The 16,785-nt window shown below is 57.9% G+C and overlaps 3 protein-coding genes across 11 annotated transcripts; 1 reads left to right on the top strand and 2 right to left on the bottom strand.

Moving 5' to 3' along the window:
• Positions 1–845: 845 nt before the first annotated feature.
• Positions 846–5,992, bottom strand: TOE1 (target of EGR1, exonuclease). 2 transcript variants are annotated; one of them, XM_064455212.1, is made up of 7 exons: positions 5,824–5,992; positions 5,706–5,746; positions 5,400–5,496; positions 5,081–5,239; positions 4,487–4,746; positions 2,889–3,036; positions 846–1,790 (listed from the first exon to the last, which is right to left on the bottom strand). In XM_064455212.1, the coding sequence occupies exons 1-7, from the start codon at positions 5,932–5,934 to the stop codon at positions 996–998; spliced, it is 1,611 nt and encodes a 536-aa protein (XP_064311282.1). In that variant the 5' UTR covers positions 5,935–5,992; the 3' UTR covers positions 846–995. The 2 variants fall into 2 exon arrangements, with proteins under 2 accessions (XP_064311282.1, XP_064311281.1); XM_064455211.1 differs by having other exon boundaries at positions 2,865–3,036; positions 5,824–5,991.
• A 410-nt stretch (positions 5,993–6,402) lies between these two features.
• Positions 6,403–11,849, top strand: MUTYH (mutY DNA glycosylase). Of its 7 annotated transcripts, none has more exons than XM_064455218.1 (16): positions 6,403–6,568; positions 6,765–6,898; positions 7,604–7,643; positions 8,005–8,078; positions 8,213–8,254; positions 8,334–8,405; positions 8,611–8,724; positions 8,998–9,095; positions 9,372–9,516; positions 9,783–9,858; positions 9,933–10,118; positions 10,273–10,418; positions 10,668–10,790; positions 10,928–10,978; positions 11,249–11,395; positions 11,477–11,849. In XM_064455218.1, the coding sequence occupies exons 1-15, from the start codon at positions 6,478–6,480 to the stop codon at positions 11,351–11,353; spliced, it is 1,497 nt and encodes a 498-aa protein (XP_064311288.1). In that variant the 5' UTR covers positions 6,403–6,477; the 3' UTR covers positions 11,354–11,395; positions 11,477–11,849. The 7 variants fall into 7 exon arrangements, with proteins under 7 accessions (XP_064311288.1, XP_064311287.1, XP_064311289.1 ...); XM_064455217.1 differs by having other exon boundaries at positions 9,783–9,855; positions 10,638–10,790; XM_064455213.1 differs by having other exon boundaries at positions 6,404–6,568; positions 10,638–10,790.
• Positions 11,850–12,480: 631 nt separating this feature from the next.
• On the bottom strand, positions 12,481–15,654 carry HPDL (4-hydroxyphenylpyruvate dioxygenase like). 2 transcript variants are annotated; one of them, XM_064455220.1, is made up of 2 exons: positions 15,481–15,654; positions 12,481–14,179 (listed from the first exon to the last, which is right to left on the bottom strand). In XM_064455220.1, the coding sequence occupies exons 1-2, from the start codon at positions 15,572–15,574 to the stop codon at positions 12,984–12,986; spliced, it is 1,290 nt and encodes a 429-aa protein (XP_064311290.1). In that variant the 5' UTR covers positions 15,575–15,654; the 3' UTR covers positions 12,481–12,983. The 2 variants fall into 2 exon arrangements, with proteins under 2 accessions (XP_064311290.1, XP_064311291.1); XM_064455221.1 differs by lacking the exon at positions 15,481–15,654 and adding an exon at positions 14,369–14,629.
• Positions 15,655–16,785: the final 1,131 nt, after the last annotated feature.

The raw sequence follows: 16,785 nt of genomic DNA on the forward strand, positions 1-16,785 counted from the left end.
TGCACGACAATCAGCTGGCACTTGGGAGGAAAAGCTTTCTCCTTCCCCTCTCTCCTGTAGGAGCAAAGGTCGTGTTATGTATGCTGTACCCAAGAGCAAGGTAAAATACAAATATGAAGTGTGACAGCTCTCCCAGGTGCATGTTCTAAACGAGCCATGGTTGGTGTCTTTTTTAAAAAAAACAAAAATTTTCTCCCTCTTGACTTCCTTAGAAAGACAGGAAATAATTATGAGGGTTATTGGGAATTACCCTACAGCAGTGACTGAAAGCTGTAACGCTTGACTAGACATTCATAAAAATGTATGATTTGCCTGAAGAGACACCTGCTTTCCTCTGGTGTCTGGCAGAAGCATCACATCTTCCTCCAGTGACTATTTATAGCATTTTTCTATCAAGCTGTTCAACAGCCTGGAGCTTTCAGATGTGTTTTTGTAGGTATACTTTGATCTTTAGCACATGTTCCTTTTGAAAAAGTCTGTCCCACCCAAAACCACTAGGTTAAGTGGTAGCATTTAGTGATGCTCTAGGTGCAGTAAGGAGAAGAGCAAGATCTGGGAGGAGGCTAAGAAGCTTAAGGGGGAAGCTCTGGCCTCTGTCTCCTCTTGTTATCAAGTGACTACCCTTTTCATCGTCTGCAAGAAATGAAACCCACGCTAAAGGATCCAGCATATGGTCTTTCCAGAATGCAACCTGAGGTTGTTTTCAAAACCCTCTTTGAGTGCAGAGCACTAAACTGGCACTTGCAGACCTGGTGCACTTGGAGAGGTGTGCTTTTCCTCCCTCTCCACCAGCCTCACCCCTGCCTTCACAGCCTAGGATGTGGCTAAGGAATGACAGGCAGAACTCCAGCTGAGAGCAATTTAATCTGTCAGGAGTTAAAACACAAACACAAGTAAGAAACTTGCTCTCCTTCTGGTCAGTTCTTGATGAAATAAAGAACTTCAAAACTTGAGGGGCGAGAAAAAAGCCCAGTTCAGGGAGGAGTCCTCTAGCTCTATCCACTGGCCCAGGCCAACTTCATCTTCTGGCTGTGAGCTTTGGAAGACTTAGAAAACAAGCTCTTCACTATCTGAAGTGGCACCGATTTCCCACTGAGGTACAGTTTATTGTGGCAGTCTGGCAACCAGGGTCCTGCACCAGCGTCCATGTTTTTTCCTTTCTTGAGCATCCAGACATAAGCCATGATATAGCCAGTCATGAATGCATCAAAGCCAGCTCGGTGTGTGCCCACCTGTGAAGGTGGACCGTGGGTTTCCTTTTCTGCAGCACATGCTGCTTCAGTCTCGGGGACATCTGGGTGACTGACTGAGCCCACCACAGCGGGAACTTCGGACTTCCCCTCCCCTTGCTCACCGTCAGAGGCGTTTCCCTCAGCAGAAGGGCTCGCAGCAGCCGCTACCTGGGCAGCAGTTTCTTCAGCCCTCCCCAGATCATCCTCCTGTTGTGCGCTGGTGTCTGAGCTGACCTCTGGTTCCATGTCCATGGAGTTCGCCTCCGGTGGCCTGCCCTCAGTGTTGGGCGTGATCTCTGCCAGCTCCATAGCAGATGCAGGCTCATAGCAGCTCTGTTTTCGTGGTGGTCCTTCCTCCCCATTCTGAGCTAGCTCCATTTCTTTTCCTGGGCTTTCCTGTTCAAACGCTTTTGCAGGCCCTTCTGTGTTCTTCCGACGTTTCCATTTGTGCTTCCGTTTCTTCCGCTTCTCCTCCGAAAGCCTGTCATCCTCATCAATTATGAGGTCAATGTTATGAGACTGTGGACAATTCACCCCTTTTGGACACCAGCCATAGGCCTAGAGAGAAAGAGAGAAGTCTGTAGCCACCAGTCTCCTTGTCAGAGCAGCTTATCACCATAACATAGAGCACAGCTAATTATTCCCCTCTGCTGATGGCTTGTGAGGCTCTATCAGGAGCCCTGTGTCCAGTTACAGCCCCACAACACACTAGAAAGGCACTGGCAAACTACAGTGAGCGCAGCTGGGAGCTGTGAAGATGTAGCACACAACATATGAGGAGAGAGTGAGGAAGGTGGGCTTGTTCCGACTGGAGCAGGCAAGGCTAACGGGGTGGGGATATCTAGTTGCTGTCTGCGGCTACCTAAAACAGAGGTTATAGAGAAGATGGAGCTAAACTCTTCTGAGGGCACCACAGGGAAAGGTGATGTGGTAACAGTCAGAGGCAATTCTGACTAGATATATAGGAAAGCATTTTTCACAATGAGTGGTCACACACTGGAACAGGGCCTGGGAGGGGTTTTGTAATCTCTCTCCTTAGCGATTTTCAAAATTCACCAAACAAGGCTCAGAGCAATATTGGCGGTTTCCCCAACCTATGTTGTTCTGCAACAGTAATGTGCAATATCTGGAAGAGTTCCTTTTCTCCCTGAAGCATCTGCAACCAGTTATGATCTGATCAGATGGGCTCTTTGTTTGCTGCTGTAGCAGCACTCAAGATGCTGTGGATCACACTGTGTGGCGGTGCCAGAAGCTGCAGACAGGTAATCATTTTTACATCTCATCAAGTTATGGGAGATGGAAGAGGCAGTATTTCTTGCTCAGGGGACATGCCAAACAAATTTAGAACTTACAGCCCTCCCAAGACAGCAACAGGTACTGTACCTCATACCATCCCCTATAATCTCTTTCTGAATCTTTGTGTCTAATGTATCCTGTGGAATAATTCACCACCTCCAAACAGAGCATGCTATTGCCCTTAGTGTCATGAAGCCACCTGAAGCCTGAAAATCTTCCTTGTACTGTGAAGCAAGCAAGGGGAAGTTCCCAGGTGCTTCCCTACCACTTCCTGCTCCGGCCACATGTGGCTCTTTCCATGGAGCCAGGAAGGAAGCAGGGATTCATGTTACTTACTGAAAATTTCTCACAGACAGGCACCGTATTTCCCCCTCCCATGTTGTGGCTTTCTTCTTCCAGAGCGCAGTGGCGATAGTCGATGTAACAGGACATGTTGGCAGGGTAGTTGCAGAACTCAACGGTGAGGTGCTGGCCACTGGAGTCCTTCAGCTTGCAGTTCTCCCGCTTGCTGGAACAGAGAAGAGTAGGCAGTCACTGCAGTTAACTTGCTGAAGGTACCACAGCATGGAGCTGGTGCGAACTCGCTGCTCTCGACATGTCTCAGGTCCACTAGTTTCCTGCTCTTGAGCTCTAGCGCCAGTTTGACAGCCTGCTAGAGAGAAACCCAGTCCTAGGAGAAAACAGCTTTAGTAAGTAGATGCTTCCATGCTTATTTAAAGGTCAGTTTCTCTTATGATGACGTACAGGCAGGGACAATGCTGTCTCTGGTAAAGCTATGGGAAAAGGGGACACATAGCTTGGTTTTAAATATTAAGGGCACTAAGATACGTGTTAGTCCTCATAGTGTTAATGGACAAAGAGGAAATACCCCAAAATGAGGTATCATGTAGAAAATCCAGCAGCCGGCACCCAGACAGGTCGAACCTGGGCAATGTAGCTAAAAATGAAACATTTTCCATGCCATGAGAAAAGAACTGTTTTGTCCCAAGAGCTGGCTAAAAGGCCCAAAACCTTTGGAAGGCTCCATGTAACTAGAATTGAGGATTCAAACATTTAAGAGGTCAGTTTAAAAAGTAATTTTGTCTTGTCAAAACAAAGCATTCTCATGTTCGCAAACAGCCATCTTTAATGTTTTCAGACCTGTCAAAATGGCATTTCCTGATGTAAAACAGTCACTAAAAATACCATTTCTCCTCTGCACAGAGTGTGACTTCAGTTTAATGGAGATTTAAGGGCCTGTATCAATGCCAGGGACTTGTTTAGATTGTGTGGGGAGTGCAGAACCAGGGGCCAGAGTGACATGTGAAGTGGATAGACATCTCTGCTTCTAACGTGTGTCTGCCTGGAAGACACCCACAAAGAGCTGGGGGCAGGAAGCAAGACAGGACGCCCTGGGACAAGAACACAACCTTTGCTTGGAAGGAAAGCAATGGGAGTTGTGGCTGGCCATACGTGAGCATCACGTGTGGGAGTCAGTGTCAGGAGGTGCAGGGAGTGCTCACCCCTTAACTACACCGTCCCTTACAAAAACGAGTTATAACCAGCAGGCCCTGCAGGCACAGCCCTGTGTTCACTTGCTTTCTAGCTGAGTTTTAAGGGTCTCTCTTCTGTTCCTGCTGCAGCCCTGTGACACTGCTGGACCAGGGCCATGCAGCGAATCAATTATTTTTCAGTTAGATCAGGTCACTCTGTGGTCAAAACTGCTGCCAGCAGAAGACCGACATCCTCTTTCAGCAGCTGCCCACCAAACAAAAAAGGTGCATTACAAACCACAGCCTTATGCGCTCAGCACCTGTACTAGAAATGGGAAGAACCTGGGGCAGAGTCACCTGAAAAGCTCTTTCTTCACTCACTGGGATAATACAAAGACCCAACCCCCTTGCCTAGAAAAGCAAACAAGTGCTGACACACCCTTTGCCTTTCCTCCCATAAGCTTTAAATACCAGAGCACTGCTCACCACTTCTTGTAAGCATACTCCAGGTAGGATGCTACAAAGCGAGTCTCAAACTCTGAAGCATATTTGGTGTCGTATATTCCTGCTGGAAACATTTCCGAGAGGTCAGCAGTGAAGGTGCCGAGGTTGTCTGGGAGGTGAGCATAGAAGCACTGGTACAAGAAGACCAGATCAATCAGGCCATTATGGAGAATGAGAGGCTTCTTTGCTCGTATGAGCTCCAGAAAGAAAGTCCGAACGCTCTGGCTCTGGTTCTCATTGCCCTGCGAATGGAAGGATTAGTCAATGAGCCTTAGCGCCTTGACTTGCCATCACCCCGGGCAGCCCTCAGAGCCTGCTGTAGCAGAATACTGCCTACAGCTATTTTTTTGCTCTCACCAGAGACCCAAATGTTTGGAAAAGCAACTGCAACAAGTGACAGCCTGGATATAAAACACGAGGGAGGTGAAAGCGATAAGTTGCACTCATGCCCCCACCTTGAGCCACCTTCACTCAGCAGCTACGTGAGAGAGATACCAGGGCCAGGAGAAGCCAGCAACCGCCTCAGAAGCCCGGAGCAGAGCAAGCTGAGGTGTCCGAAGGAGACCTGTTTCGTACCTTGTCATTGCCCTTGTGGTAAGGAATCCCCTGGGAATACTGCTTATTGAAGTCAAAGCCGTGCTGCACCAAGAACTGCACCGACTGGGGTTCGACAATATAGTCCTCCATGCAGAGGAGCGTCAGGTTGTAGATCTGGCAGAGGTACGTGTTCTCGGACTGCGGAGGGAGAGCGTGCAAAGCAATGCAGGGATACCTGTCACCGGGAGCTGCCGAAAGAGCCGGGGCGAGTCCCATCTCCCGGCACAGTCCCGGTACCCGCTGCGCCCTCGGAAGGCGGGAACAAGAGGAAACGGCCGCTCCGCGGCCCTGCACGTACCTTCTCCGGGAGCTGCTTGAAGCAGGCGACGCCGAGGGACAGGACGGAGCGGGTCCTGGCCGCGCTGCAGACGGCCTTGTACCGCTCTTCAATGCACCTGGGCGGCAGGAGGAGGACAGCTGACGGTTCCTGCCCCTTCCCACCGGCCACCCCGGGGTAGCTGAGCCCGCAGCGGGAAGGCAAGCGGGCAACCGGGGAACCGGCACCGGAGGGGCGCGCACCGGAGCACCCGCACCCGGTAGCTCCGGCTGAGCAACAACCCCCACCCCACCCCACCCGCCCAGCCCCGCCCGACCAGGGACTCACGGGCTCAGCAGCGACTTCCTGGCGCCGAGACCGCTCAGCTCCTGCGGGGAGACACCCGTCAGCGGCCCCGCGGGCCCGGCCGCGCCGCCGGTCACCGCCGCACCCTGCCCCGCCTCACCGTGTCCACGGCGACGAAGGTGGCGGTGCGCAGCGCCAGCACCATGGAGGGCCACAGCTCCGTGAAGTTGTCGCTCTGCACGTCCACCACCGGCACCCGCCACCGCGCCATGGCCGCCGCCACCGCCGCCCCGCGCCGCTCCGGGGCCTTCCGCCGCCGCGGCCGCCCGACGGCCGCCCGCTCCCGCCGATCGCCCCGCCCGCCCCCGCGCCCCGCGCTACCCGCCCGCGCGGGCGGCCCGATTTCTGTCGGACGTCAGCGGGTTTTTTTCCCCTTGTCCAAAGCCCGTTTTCAAGTTAAATGTTATTTTTACGTAAACGGGCGTTTAGCCCGGACAGCCCCTTTGGGGTCCTTCTCGACCAGCCGCTGGGACCGGCGGGAGAAGGGGCGGGGGCAGCAGCACTTTCTCCCCCGGGGCGCTGATTGGGTCCGGCGCGCAGGGAGGTCCCGCCTCCTCCGCCGGTCGGCCTGAGGACGGGAGGGCGCGAGCCCTCTCCCCTCTGCCCCTTGCTCCGATTGGCTCGCGCGCGGAAGGTGGGCGGAGACGCCCGCTCTGATTTGTCCCAGCGCGGGGGCGGGGCGTTGGAAGGGAAATATTTTCCCGGGAAAATCTCACGTGGTGCCGCGCTGGCTCCGGCGGGGAACGGTCCGGCCATGAGTCACCTCCGGGCGACAGCTGCCAGGGGGCTCCGGCGGAGCGGCGGGAGGGGAGCCTTGCGCAGGAAGGGCGCGTCGCCCCGCGGAGGTGCCCGGTAGCGGGAGGGCTGGGCGGGGAGCGTGGGGTGTCCTCTCCGGGGCACGGGGCCGCCAGCCTGGGCAGCTGCCGGTGCTTGCTGCGTCCTTGTAAGGCCCGGTAGCGGCTCTGTCGGGTTCCCGGCTCTGGCCCCGCGGCGCTTCTCCGTCCCCAGCCGTGCTCTGACCTCGCGCCGCTCTCCCGGCAGCGGCCCCCGCTCCAGCGCCTGCCCCGCCGCCCTCCCGGCACCTCTTCAGCGACCCGGCTGAGATCGAGGCCCTGCGCGGGCACTTGCTGGCTTGGTACGACAAATGCAAGCGGGACCTTCCCTGGAGGACGCTGGTAAGGGGCGGCAGGGCTCCCGTTGCCTTGCGGGAGCGTTGCTGGGGTGACAACGGTGTCTTTCCCCCTGCGATGCATCCCCAGCTGCGTGGAAGTGGAAGAGTGTGTTGGAACTGGGAGCGTGCTCCCAGCTAGTCTTGGGGTTCCGTGGTGGGTGGTCTGTAGCCAGTCCCTAGGTACAAACAGTAAAGTGGAGCACATGGTGAAACTGCAAGTCCCGGACACAGCCCCCAAGCGTGAGCTCTTTTCTCTGGTAAGCTTAGTCCAGTTGACTTCTAAACCTGTTTTTTTTTTTCCTGCCCCTGTGGTTACGCTGCAGCAGTGGGCGCTACATGAAAAAGGTTTTTGGTGTATTTGCTTTTAGCCTGCCCAGCATTTTTACTAGAGTTCCTACCTGCTCTGCGCTCGGCCTGGCACCAAGTGGTGAGGCAGTGCTTGGGGTGCCGGGGTGGGCATCAGCTTCACAGCAACCTCTGTCTGAACGGTGCTGGGAACGGCCCTTCTGTGCGATGTAAATCTACCTGCGATTTCTTGCCATGCAGAGGGGCTCGTGTCTGGGACAGCTTCTCTGGTGGGATTTTTGAACCAGATGCCTACACAGTGTTCAAAACACACCACAAACGATTTTATTTTACATGCAGGTCCCCTTTGTGGTGGGGTCCTGTGTCATGTTGTTTCTCCCACTCCATCTTCTTCCCCTTTTAGGCAGCAACTGAGCTGGATGCTGACAGACGGGCGTACGCAGGTGAGGAGCAGGGACTACACCCAGGCGTGCCTGGGGGGCCCTGCTGGATGTTTTCCCTCTGACATGAATGTGTACTACAGCCTTGTGAAGACATATGGCTTCAGTTGCTATCCCCAGAACAAGCTGCTTGGGGTGGCCACGAGAGCCGTTGGCCCCATTAGTGAGGCTCTGGGGGATCTGAGAGCCCACTTTGGGCCTGAGGAAACTCCTGTGGGACAGCATGTGGGGAAAGAGGGAGGTGGGAAGGGGTCCCATGTGTTGGATGCCACTGCAGTGCTTGTAGACAGTACTAACATGGCCCCAGCACGAGGTGTGGGTGGTGGTGGCGCCTCTGCTCTGATCCCTGCCCTGCCGCCTGCAGTGTGGGTGTCTGAGATCATGCTCCAGCAGACGCAGGTGGCTACAGTGATTGACTACTACAACCGCTGGATGCAGGTGACTGTTCTCGCAGAGTCCTGTGCCCACAGGCTGCCCCTTTTGGAGACCTTGTCCACTGCCTGTAGTAGATCCCCAGCTGCAGAGCATGGCTCTGCTTGCCCCTGACTTGTCCCCTTCCCTCTGTACTGCAGAAGTGGCCGACGCTGCAGGCTCTGGCACAGGCATCCCTGGAGGTGAGCACAGCTGGGGCTGGGTGCTCTCCCTGTCCTCGTGGCTCGTCCCACTAACACCACGCCGTGTCTCTTGGAGCAGGAGGTGAATGAGCTGTGGGCAGGTCTTGGCTACTACTCCCGAGGGAAGCGTCTGCAGGAGGCGGCAAGAAAGGTGCCCTAGTGTTGGGATGTGGGGGGCATTTCTTAAGCCTTCTGTGGCCCGTGGGTTGGGGCTGGCTCCCATCTGCCCTGCCTCACTGGGGCTGTGTGCTGCTGGCACAAGACTACGGAGGGTGGGATCCTGTCTTACTATGGGTAAAATGGCTTACAGGCATGCACCCTGGCGGCTCCCCTGACCTCAGTGCCCTCTCTGCCAGGTGGTGTCTGAGCTGGCCGGCCAGATGCCCAGGACAGCTGAGGACCTGCAGAAGCTGCTGCCGGGAGTGGGTCGATACACAGCGGGAGCCATCGCATCCATCTCGTACGGGCAGGTGAGAGCTGGGTGTCAGTGGACGTGTCTCCCTTCTGCCACCCTGCCCCACTCCTGGCAGGGCCCTGCTGCTGGGTCTCGCAAGCCAGGGGCTCCCCAGGGCTGTGCTTGGCTCTGGCTCTCCCCAGCTTTGCAGTGTGTCTCACCCACTGCCCAGCTTGGCCTGTGGGTCAGCCTCATGTCTGTGTCCCCACTGGCCTGGGAGCACCCCAGTGTCCTGCCTTGCTGGAGCATGGGCACATCCTGCCATGGTAACCCCAGCTCCTGGTCCCAGGCTACTGGCGTCGTGGATGGGAACGTGATCCGGGTCCTGTGCCGCATGCGGTGCATTGGTGCTGACTCCAGCAGCCCAGCCGTCATCGAACGGCTCTGGTAAGGGGAAACACTCCATCTCCTCTCCCATCTGCGGTGATTGTGGCTGTGCTTGTCAGTGGCTGAGGGCAGGATTGCTCAGGAGCTGTGGGGAGCTGAGCCTGCAAAGGGAGAGAGGTGTGGGCTGTGGGAGCTCTTGGGAAGCTGGTGCTGCTGGGAACTGTGGAGAAGGGAACTGTGTTGCTTCTGCCTACCTAGGAGCATCCCCCCTTGCAAGCAGGAGGTCCTGGGGCCCTCTCCCCAGAGCACCATGCTGCTCACTTCTGTTTCTCCCAGGGACATGGCCAATGCCCTGGTAGACAGGAGCCGCCCTGGGGATTTTAACCAAGCCCTGATGGAGCTGGGGGCAACGGTGTGTGTGCCCAAGGCCCCGCTGTGCGGGGAGTGCCCCTTGAAGCAGCACTGCCAAGCACAGCGCAGGGTAAGCGTGGCCCCAAAATCTTTCTTCTCCCTGCCTGTGGGTGGTCAGGGGCTGCCAGCTGTCCCAGTGGCGTGGCAGAAGTTCACCCCAGGTCCCCTCTGAGGCTTCTTACAAGCCATCCTTGTCCCAGATGAGTACTGCAAGCTGTTCTTGGCTGGGCATCATGTCCTGCATCCTCACTGGCTGCTGGACCTGAGGGGTCAGCATTCATGGGGACAAGGTGGGCTGGTGGACAAACCTGTCCCTATTCCTGGTCCCCCTTGCAGGTGGAGAAGGAGCTGGCCTTTGCCTCTCAGAAGCTGTTTGGAAAACGTGCCCCAGTGTCTGATGTTGAGGACTGTGGTAAGCGCCTGGGGAGATCCCTGTTGTGGCTCCAGGTCTGGGCCCTGTGGCAACTGTTACACCGGTGTTTGCAGGTGTTGGAGGCTGTCCCCTGTGCCCCCCAGCCACGGAGCCATGGGACAGCAGCCTGGGGGTGACCAACTTCCCCCGGAAAGCAGCAAAGAAGCAGCCGCGGGTGGCACGAACGGCTACGTGTGTGCTGGAGCGGAGGGGCTGCCATGGGGCCCTGGAGTACCTCATCGTGCAGAGACCCAGCTCGGGTAATGCAGCTGGATGGGAGGGCAGCAAAGGCAGCACGCAGACCCTCTCTACCTACACGAGGGACAGAGCCGTCTGGGAGTGGGATGTGATGAGACACAGTGTCCCCAGATGTGCCACTTACCGGCTCATATCCCCGTTGTGCCCCATTCCCAGGTCTCCTGGCTGGGCTCTGGGAGTTCCCCAGCCTCCCGCTGGCTCAGGGTCTGCAGGAGGAGAAGCAGAGGGAGGTGCTGGCAGATCACCTCCAGGCCTGGACAGGGCGGCCAGTGGCGGCTGGAGGCCTGCGGTTCATTGGAGAGGTGGGCCTGGAGCCAGAGGCATGCAGAGTAGGCCGCCTGTGCTTGGCCATGGGGGACATAGCATGGGGGGAGGATGGACCCCCTTCCCTGCTGTCACCCCTCCCAAGCCCTACCCCACTCCTCAGAGCCCTGGTAGACTCAGTGCACATGTGAGGCAGCTGAGCAAGCAGTGCATCCCCTGCTGCCTGCCCATTTTGGTGTCTTCCCATCCTCTCACAGGTTGTCCACATCTTCTCTCACATCCACCAGACATATGTGGTCTACTCCCTGTCCCTGGATGGGGATGTGACCCTGGACCCTGCCTTATCCCCATCCCGCTGGGTGACGGAGGAGGAGTTCCATGCCTCAGCTGTGTCCACAGCCATGAAAAAGGTACTGGTGGGGCCTGGGCCTTTCCTCCCTCCCCTCTGTCTCCCTGGGGTCCTGGGCATCCCACCGGCCTCTGTGGGCTGTCCTGGCTCTAGGACCTGGATGCAGTTCAGCTCTGGCCTCTCGTGTGCTTCCTTCAGGTGCTGAAAGCGCATGAGAAGCAGCGTGGGGAGGAGAGCAGCCCTGGAAAGGTGGGCATTGCTGGAGGGTGTGCAGCCGCAGGAGCAGCTCCATGTTGCTGTGGGCCAGGCCCTGGTGTGCGGTGCTGGAGCCCCCCTGGGCTTTGGGGTCAGGCCAAAAAGCATCCCTGCCTGGGGCAGGGCTGCATCTGGGGGATTTGCCTGACTGGCTTTGCCCCTGGATATCCCCAATACCAGGGTCCCCATCTTGCCTTAAAGGCAATCCCTGGAGGCTCTGGGGGCTGTTGGGGTTGCCTTAGCCCTAGTGTGTGTCTCCCACAGGGCTCCAAGCGGAAGCGGGGGGCAAAGCTCCAGGGAGCAAGCAGCACCTGCCCTGGGACACAGCTCTCCCTCCGTGCCTTCCTCCGGGCACCCAAGTCCCCGTGATGGCACCTTTGACATCTGAGACCACTGGACACCTGCGCTGTAGTGAGTCCTGCCCATGGTGTCCCCCGCAATGCTGCGTCCCCAACCCACAGCTCTGTAATGGTCTCCTGCTCCTCCTTGCAGAGTGCATTGGCTTCCCCAGCTCTCCCCTGGGAGTTGTGCCGTGATGGGGCCAGTGTGGTTGTCCTGGACATGACTCAGAGCGAGGCTTGCCCTCCCTCCTCAGGTGGAGCCCTCCTGGGATTACTTGGCCCCGTAGAGCCACTACTCTGGCACTGCAGACTCGTGGCAGCAGGGGTTTCTCTCTGGCTGCAGGAAGGCTGTGGCCACATCGCTCCCACAGCCCTGTCCCTGGCTGCTTGCCTGTACAGCATCCACAATTGCTGTCTGGCAGATGAGGCTGTACCCTTCCTGGCCTCCAGTAGCCCTTTTTATACACTTGTTTTTACTGAACCTGAGCCATAGGCTTTCTAATAATAAATCTATGTGCGTTTTTAAGTGACTTTCTGCCTCTGTTGTACTGTGCTAAGCTGGGGGTGTTGGGCAGCCTGTGGTTGAACATGAGGATGGCCAGCAGGATCCCTACATCTGGTCTGGGAACAGGAGGGATTTCTTTGTTAATGCACCCATGAGCTCCTCGACTGAGCACTAACTGTGGGTGACCCCAAATAAGGCACCCAGAGCACCTCTGCTGTGAGGGCAGGGGTCAGCCCCTGGGGGATGCACAGCTCCTGCCCACAGGGGGCCCCTCTGTGGGGCCAAGCAGCCATCCCCTGGGCTTTTTGTAGGGTTTTATCCCCCTTTTTTACCTTTTCCATCAGGCTGTTCCCCGCTGTGTTCGCGCTGTGGCTTTCCCTGACTGATGCACAGTAGCACCCTTGCAAAGGCACATACCCTGGAGGCTCTTCCCAGGGTGCTGCCAAGGGTTTTGCTCCTCCCCAGGCTTATGTCACTGCCTAGGGCTGGCAGGGACAGGGGCCAGTCCTGGGGGCTGTGACAGGGATAAGTGGCCTCAGTTTAGGGACAGTGCAGGGCTGGGGGCAGCCTGCCTCGAGGGGTGGAAAGGGCACTTTCATCCTCACCTGGTGTAAGGCAGATCTTAAATGGCAGGAGGAAAAAAACCAAGGTGCTTGCAGGTTAACTCTTTAATTGAGAGGAGCAAGAGGCCATCATTTCCCCTGCACAGGGGCTGTCTGAGCTCTGGGTGATAACTGTTGATGAGCTGTGATGTCCATGGCCCCTGGGTTATCCGCTCCCCTCAGGCAGCCCCTCATCCCCTACATCTGGGGGTGTTGCTCTGACAGCAGTGTCCTTGGCCATGCTGCAGCCACAAGTCTGATTAGATAAAAATGAAATTAAGGCAGAAAGTTCTTCTTTACGCCGGTAACTCACTGGGAACCCAGGGAGGAGGAGAAATCATCCTCCATCCCAGGGGATGCTTAAAGTCCCACTGGATCTGGCTCGAAGCAACTTGCTGTCACACTGAAGTTGGCTCTGTGTTGACCTGGAGACCTCCCTTGGTCCCTGCCAACTTGGGCCATGCCACAGGCACCTGCTGGTATCTCTAGAGTGCCCCAGGGTGGGACTGGAGAGGATAGGGAGCTGAGGGAGGAGGACTGCAGTGATGCCACTACTGCTGCTGGTCCATATAGATTTGCACAGCGTTCCACAGTGCCTGTATATTGCCTTCCCCAAAGCCTGGTGCTCCCCGCCGGTCAATGAGCTCCAGGAAGAAGGTGTCCTCAGAGAAGATGGGATGGGTGAAGATCTGCATCAAATACTCCTGGGAAGGGCTCTCTGTGACATCAGCACCTGGCCGGTCCTTGACCCTGGGCACAGTGGTGTCCAGTAGGATCCCCAGCTCTGCCAGCGTGCAGGGGTCCTGCCCGGCCCCACGGATCTCCTCTGCTTTGCCCCCATGGCTGTAATAGGCAGTGGGGGGTGTGAAGAACCGCGCACCCCGCTGCTGCAAAGCCTTGGTTGTGGTGATGATATCAGTGGTGCAGAGGCCAACATGCTGGATCCCGGCCCCACCGTGCTGCTCTAGGAAGGTGTCAACTTGGTTGGCACCATCCTCTGAGAGGGACTCAGCAAGGACAAGCTTGCAGCCGTGTGCCAGGGTGCCCTGAGCACTCTGCAGCGCGAGGAGCAGCATGCCCACCCCCTGCCCGCCAACCATGTACCCCTCAGCCAGCTTCTCCTCCGGGTTCAGCAGGAAGCGGCGGAAGCCGAAGCAGCGCTGGTACCAGTCCAGAGCCAGCCGGGCCCCGCCCCGTGGGCAGACGTACGTGATGTGGTCAAAGTGGGTGATCTTAATCCCATCCCCTGTGGCCGAGGGGGCTGCTTTGATGGGCTGGAAGCCGGGTAGGAAGGGTCCCTGGTAGCGGGATCGGTCCAGAAGGGTATGGCTGATGTTGCCCACGATGGAGGTTGCCACCCCATAAGTGACGGAGCCCCCATCATCCCTTACCTCTGTGGGGGGCACCGGCAGGAAGCATCCCCAGCTCTGCAGCTGTTTGCAGAGCCCTGGCACATCATCCACCTCGAAGCAGACGTTAGAGGCTGTGCCCAAGGTGGGCTGGGGGTCCACATCATAGAGGAAATCGTGAGAGGAGGTACTGGTGAGCCTTGGTGCCAGGCGCTCGTTGATGAGGAAGACTGCGGCTCCCCGTCGCAAGGCCAGCTGCCGGACCCGTGGCGTCTCCCGCACAGCCACTGGCTGGAAGCGAAAGGTCGTGACCAGGTCCTGGGCCCAGCCCTGCCTGTAGGGCACGTGGAGGGAGATGAAGCAGGGGCGGATCAGTGAGGCTGCCATGGCTGGGCACGCTGTGGGGAGGACGCACGGGGTCAGGGGAGGCTTGCTGGCCACGGGAAGGAGCCATTCCCCCACCTTGCATGGAGCACGAGTGCATCTGCATGCACAGATGCACCTGATGTAAATTTGCACCCCTTAAATGTGTGTATTTTAAATAAGTGGGTCTCACAAGCTGATAAACACTGTGCAAGGGCACCCACCTTTGGGATCAAATGCAAAAAGCTGCCCACGGGTGCCAAGCCGTCCTGCCACCCTTTTGCTATGCTGCTCTGCCCCATGCCCGTGCCTGGGGCCACAGAGGGGGGAAAGCCCTGAGCCTTGGCCACGGCAGGTCCCCTCTGGAGCCATGCGTCCCTCAAGGGTGCCGCAGGGAAGTTAGTGGGGAAATCTGCGTGAGGGAGGTGTGTGTGCATGTGTAAACAAGACTGTGGGGACAAGGGTTGTGGTGGGGGAATGTCCTGTACCAGCGACCAGGAACATGGAGGTTGGACTGGTAAACACAGAGCAACATGCTGGTTATAGCTAAAAGGCTCCTGTGCTGCCCCAGCATTTGTCAGCAGTGGCCCACAAATGGCAGGGGGAGCAGAGGGGTCACAGCAAGCTGATGTGCCCTTCCCTTCCCCAGCAAGGATGGTGTGGAGCTACCTCAGGGCAGTGACCTTGCCCTAGGGGCATGGAGGGTGAAATAGGAAGGACACTGTGGGAAAAGCGACCTCCCTCCCCGCTCAAATACCCATCACATGCTGAGGGGGAAAAAAAAGACCTGTCCAAAAAACCCACTCGGCACCACCTCTGAAGGGCATCCAACTGAGGGTTCCTGACCCCATGCCACACACCAGCCACCCTGGCCAGACCCCACAGAGGTGCACTGGGGTGTGTGTGTGGGAGGGACACCTGCTTAATTAATTCCCTTCCACCTTCACAATGCCCACCCCACCCCCCCAAACGGGCTTTGCACTGAGTGCTCCCTGCAGGCAGGGTACAGGGCTCTGCCAGGCTGGGGGGGTAGGCTGCACTGCACCCCCCCTGCCATGGGGGAGCAGGGGGCCCAGCAGCACCCTGTTGGGACCCCCAGCTGGTCCACACCGGCCCAGGGAGGGGTATCCTCGCTGGGGCCCCTGTCCCGGTAAGCACATGGGCAGGAGCCCTCCCTCCCTCCTTTCCCCCCCGCGCCCTGTGCCATCAGCATTGGTCCCGCTCTGCCGCCGCCACCACCTCTCCCAGCTGCGCCGCCCCGTCACCCCCACTCCCGCCACCCCCCCGTGCCCGTGGGGCCCGTGGGGCCCTGGCTCGCCCTCGGCCTGTGGCTCACCGGGGTCAAGGCTGCAGGCGAAGGGGATGCCGGGGCAGGGGCTGGCCCCGGAGAGGCGGTTCAGTTTGCTCCTCCCCAGCATGCAACAGGCCATGGCGGGACGGGGAAGGGGGTTGGCAATGCCAGGGAGGCTGCAAAGCAAAAGCGACGTGCCCCGCCATGGGGGACGCCTCCCCGGCGGGAGGAAGCGGTGCGTGCCATCCTGGACAAGGACGGAGCGGGCACACATGGCGTGGGGCCGTGCTGGTGTGGCATGGGAATCCTCTGGCACGTTTAACACTGGGGACGTGTGGCTGCCGGACACGGCAGGTGCCCAAAGTTTGTATCGACCCTGGAGGTGCCGGGCTGCCTTTGCAGAACAAAAAGCTGCCCAGGCTGATAACCGCAGGCACTGCGGCTGCCGGCTGGGGGATGAGCAAAGGCAGGAGATGAACTGGCTGCCAGGTGGTGGCTGGGGGTCCCCTGGGACCAGTGATGAAATGGCTCAAGCCTGTGCTGGGTCATTCCCTGTCGTGGCAGTGCGTGCAGTGGGGAATATGTGCCCCTGCCCAATGCTAGGAGCTCCATGGTGCCCAGGGTACCTGGCGGAGACATGTGGGGAGCAGCGTGTGGATAGGGGGTGACAGCTCTGCAGGGGGTCTGGTGTCAGTCACAGGATGGGTCTTGCTCCAGGCTGACCCCACACAGCTGCACCTGCTCCCCGATCCCAGCCCATGGCCCCACGGCCTTGCTGACATTCCTGAGCCCCTCTAGTCATGATCCCCTCTCTCCCTGCTGTCTGTGGCTGTTTTTGGATGAATCCTGCTCTCTTTGTGTGTCCAGGACCATGTCGCTGCCCATATCGTGTCTGTGTCTGCTGCCCTTCCCTGCCTTATCATGTTTTTGTACAGAGCCTAGGTATGATAAACTGTTCAAATATTTGCAGAGATGTCCGTGTACAGCTGAAGCAGTGAGCTCCTCTTGTTTGGTTGGGGAGCAGAATCCACCAGCGATGTGATTTCCCAAGGGAGCACCAGCTCCTCACACCACCACCGCTCCCCCCGCATAGTGGGGCTGGGACCGGACACCGGGGGCTTGCTGTGGGGCCAAGCATAGCCCGAGAGCGGCCATGGCACCACGTGCCAGGACGGCACAGCCTTTGTGGTGTCACCCCGTGAGGCAGGGAGCTCTGGTACCCCTGGGGTGCCGGGCAGGCACCTGGTTTTTTGGCTGCAGAGTGACGGAAGCTATGCTGGCAGTTCCCCAGGGACCTTGTGCGTGGGTGGCACTGTGCAATGTCACCCCATGGTCCTGCAACCCTTTGGT

This window comes from Phalacrocorax carbo, chromosome 6, assembly GCF_963921805.1.
Source record: "Phalacrocorax carbo chromosome 6, bPhaCar2.1, whole genome shotgun sequence".
Classification (NCBI taxonomy): domain Eukaryota; kingdom Metazoa; phylum Chordata; class Aves; order Suliformes; family Phalacrocoracidae; genus Phalacrocorax; species Phalacrocorax carbo.

What these genes read in the sequence shown, in the direction of transcription:
- TOE1 (XM_064455211.1), bottom strand. Translation starts at nt 5,934, where the DNA reads ATGGCGCGGTGGCGGGTGCCGGTGGTGGACGTGCAGAGCGACAACTTC. An exon ending in CCTTCGTCGCCGTGGACACG is followed by an intron (nt 5,747 to 5,823) that starts GTGAGGCGGGGC and finishes GTCTCCCCGCAG; the next exon opens with GAGCTGAGCGGTCTCGGCGC. An exon ending in ACCACAAGGGCAATGACAAG is followed by an intron (nt 4,747 to 5,080) that starts GTACGAAACAGG and finishes TTCCATTCGCAG; the next exon opens with GGCAATGAGAACCAGAGCCA.
- MUTYH (XM_064455213.1), top strand. Translation starts at nt 6,478, where the DNA reads ATGAGTCACCTCCGGGCGACAGCTGCCAGGGGGCTCCGGCGGAGCGGC. An exon ending in ACTACAACCGCTGGATGCAG is followed by an intron (nt 8,079 to 8,212) that starts GTGACTGTTCTC and finishes TCTGTACTGCAG; the next exon opens with AAGTGGCCGACGCTGCAGGC. An exon ending in TGTCCACAGCCATGAAAAAG is followed by an intron (nt 10,791 to 10,927) that starts GTACTGGTGGGG and finishes TGCTTCCTTCAG; the next exon opens with GTGCTGAAAGCGCATGAGAA.
- HPDL (XM_064455221.1), bottom strand. Translation starts at nt 14,516, where the DNA reads ATGGCTCCAGAGGGGACCTGCCGTGGCCAAGGCTCAGGGCTTTCCCCC. An exon ending in TTTTGCATTTGATCCCAAAG is followed by an intron (nt 14,180 to 14,368) that starts GTGGGTGCCCTT and finishes TCCTCCCCACAG; the next exon opens with CGTGCCCAGCCATGGCAGCC.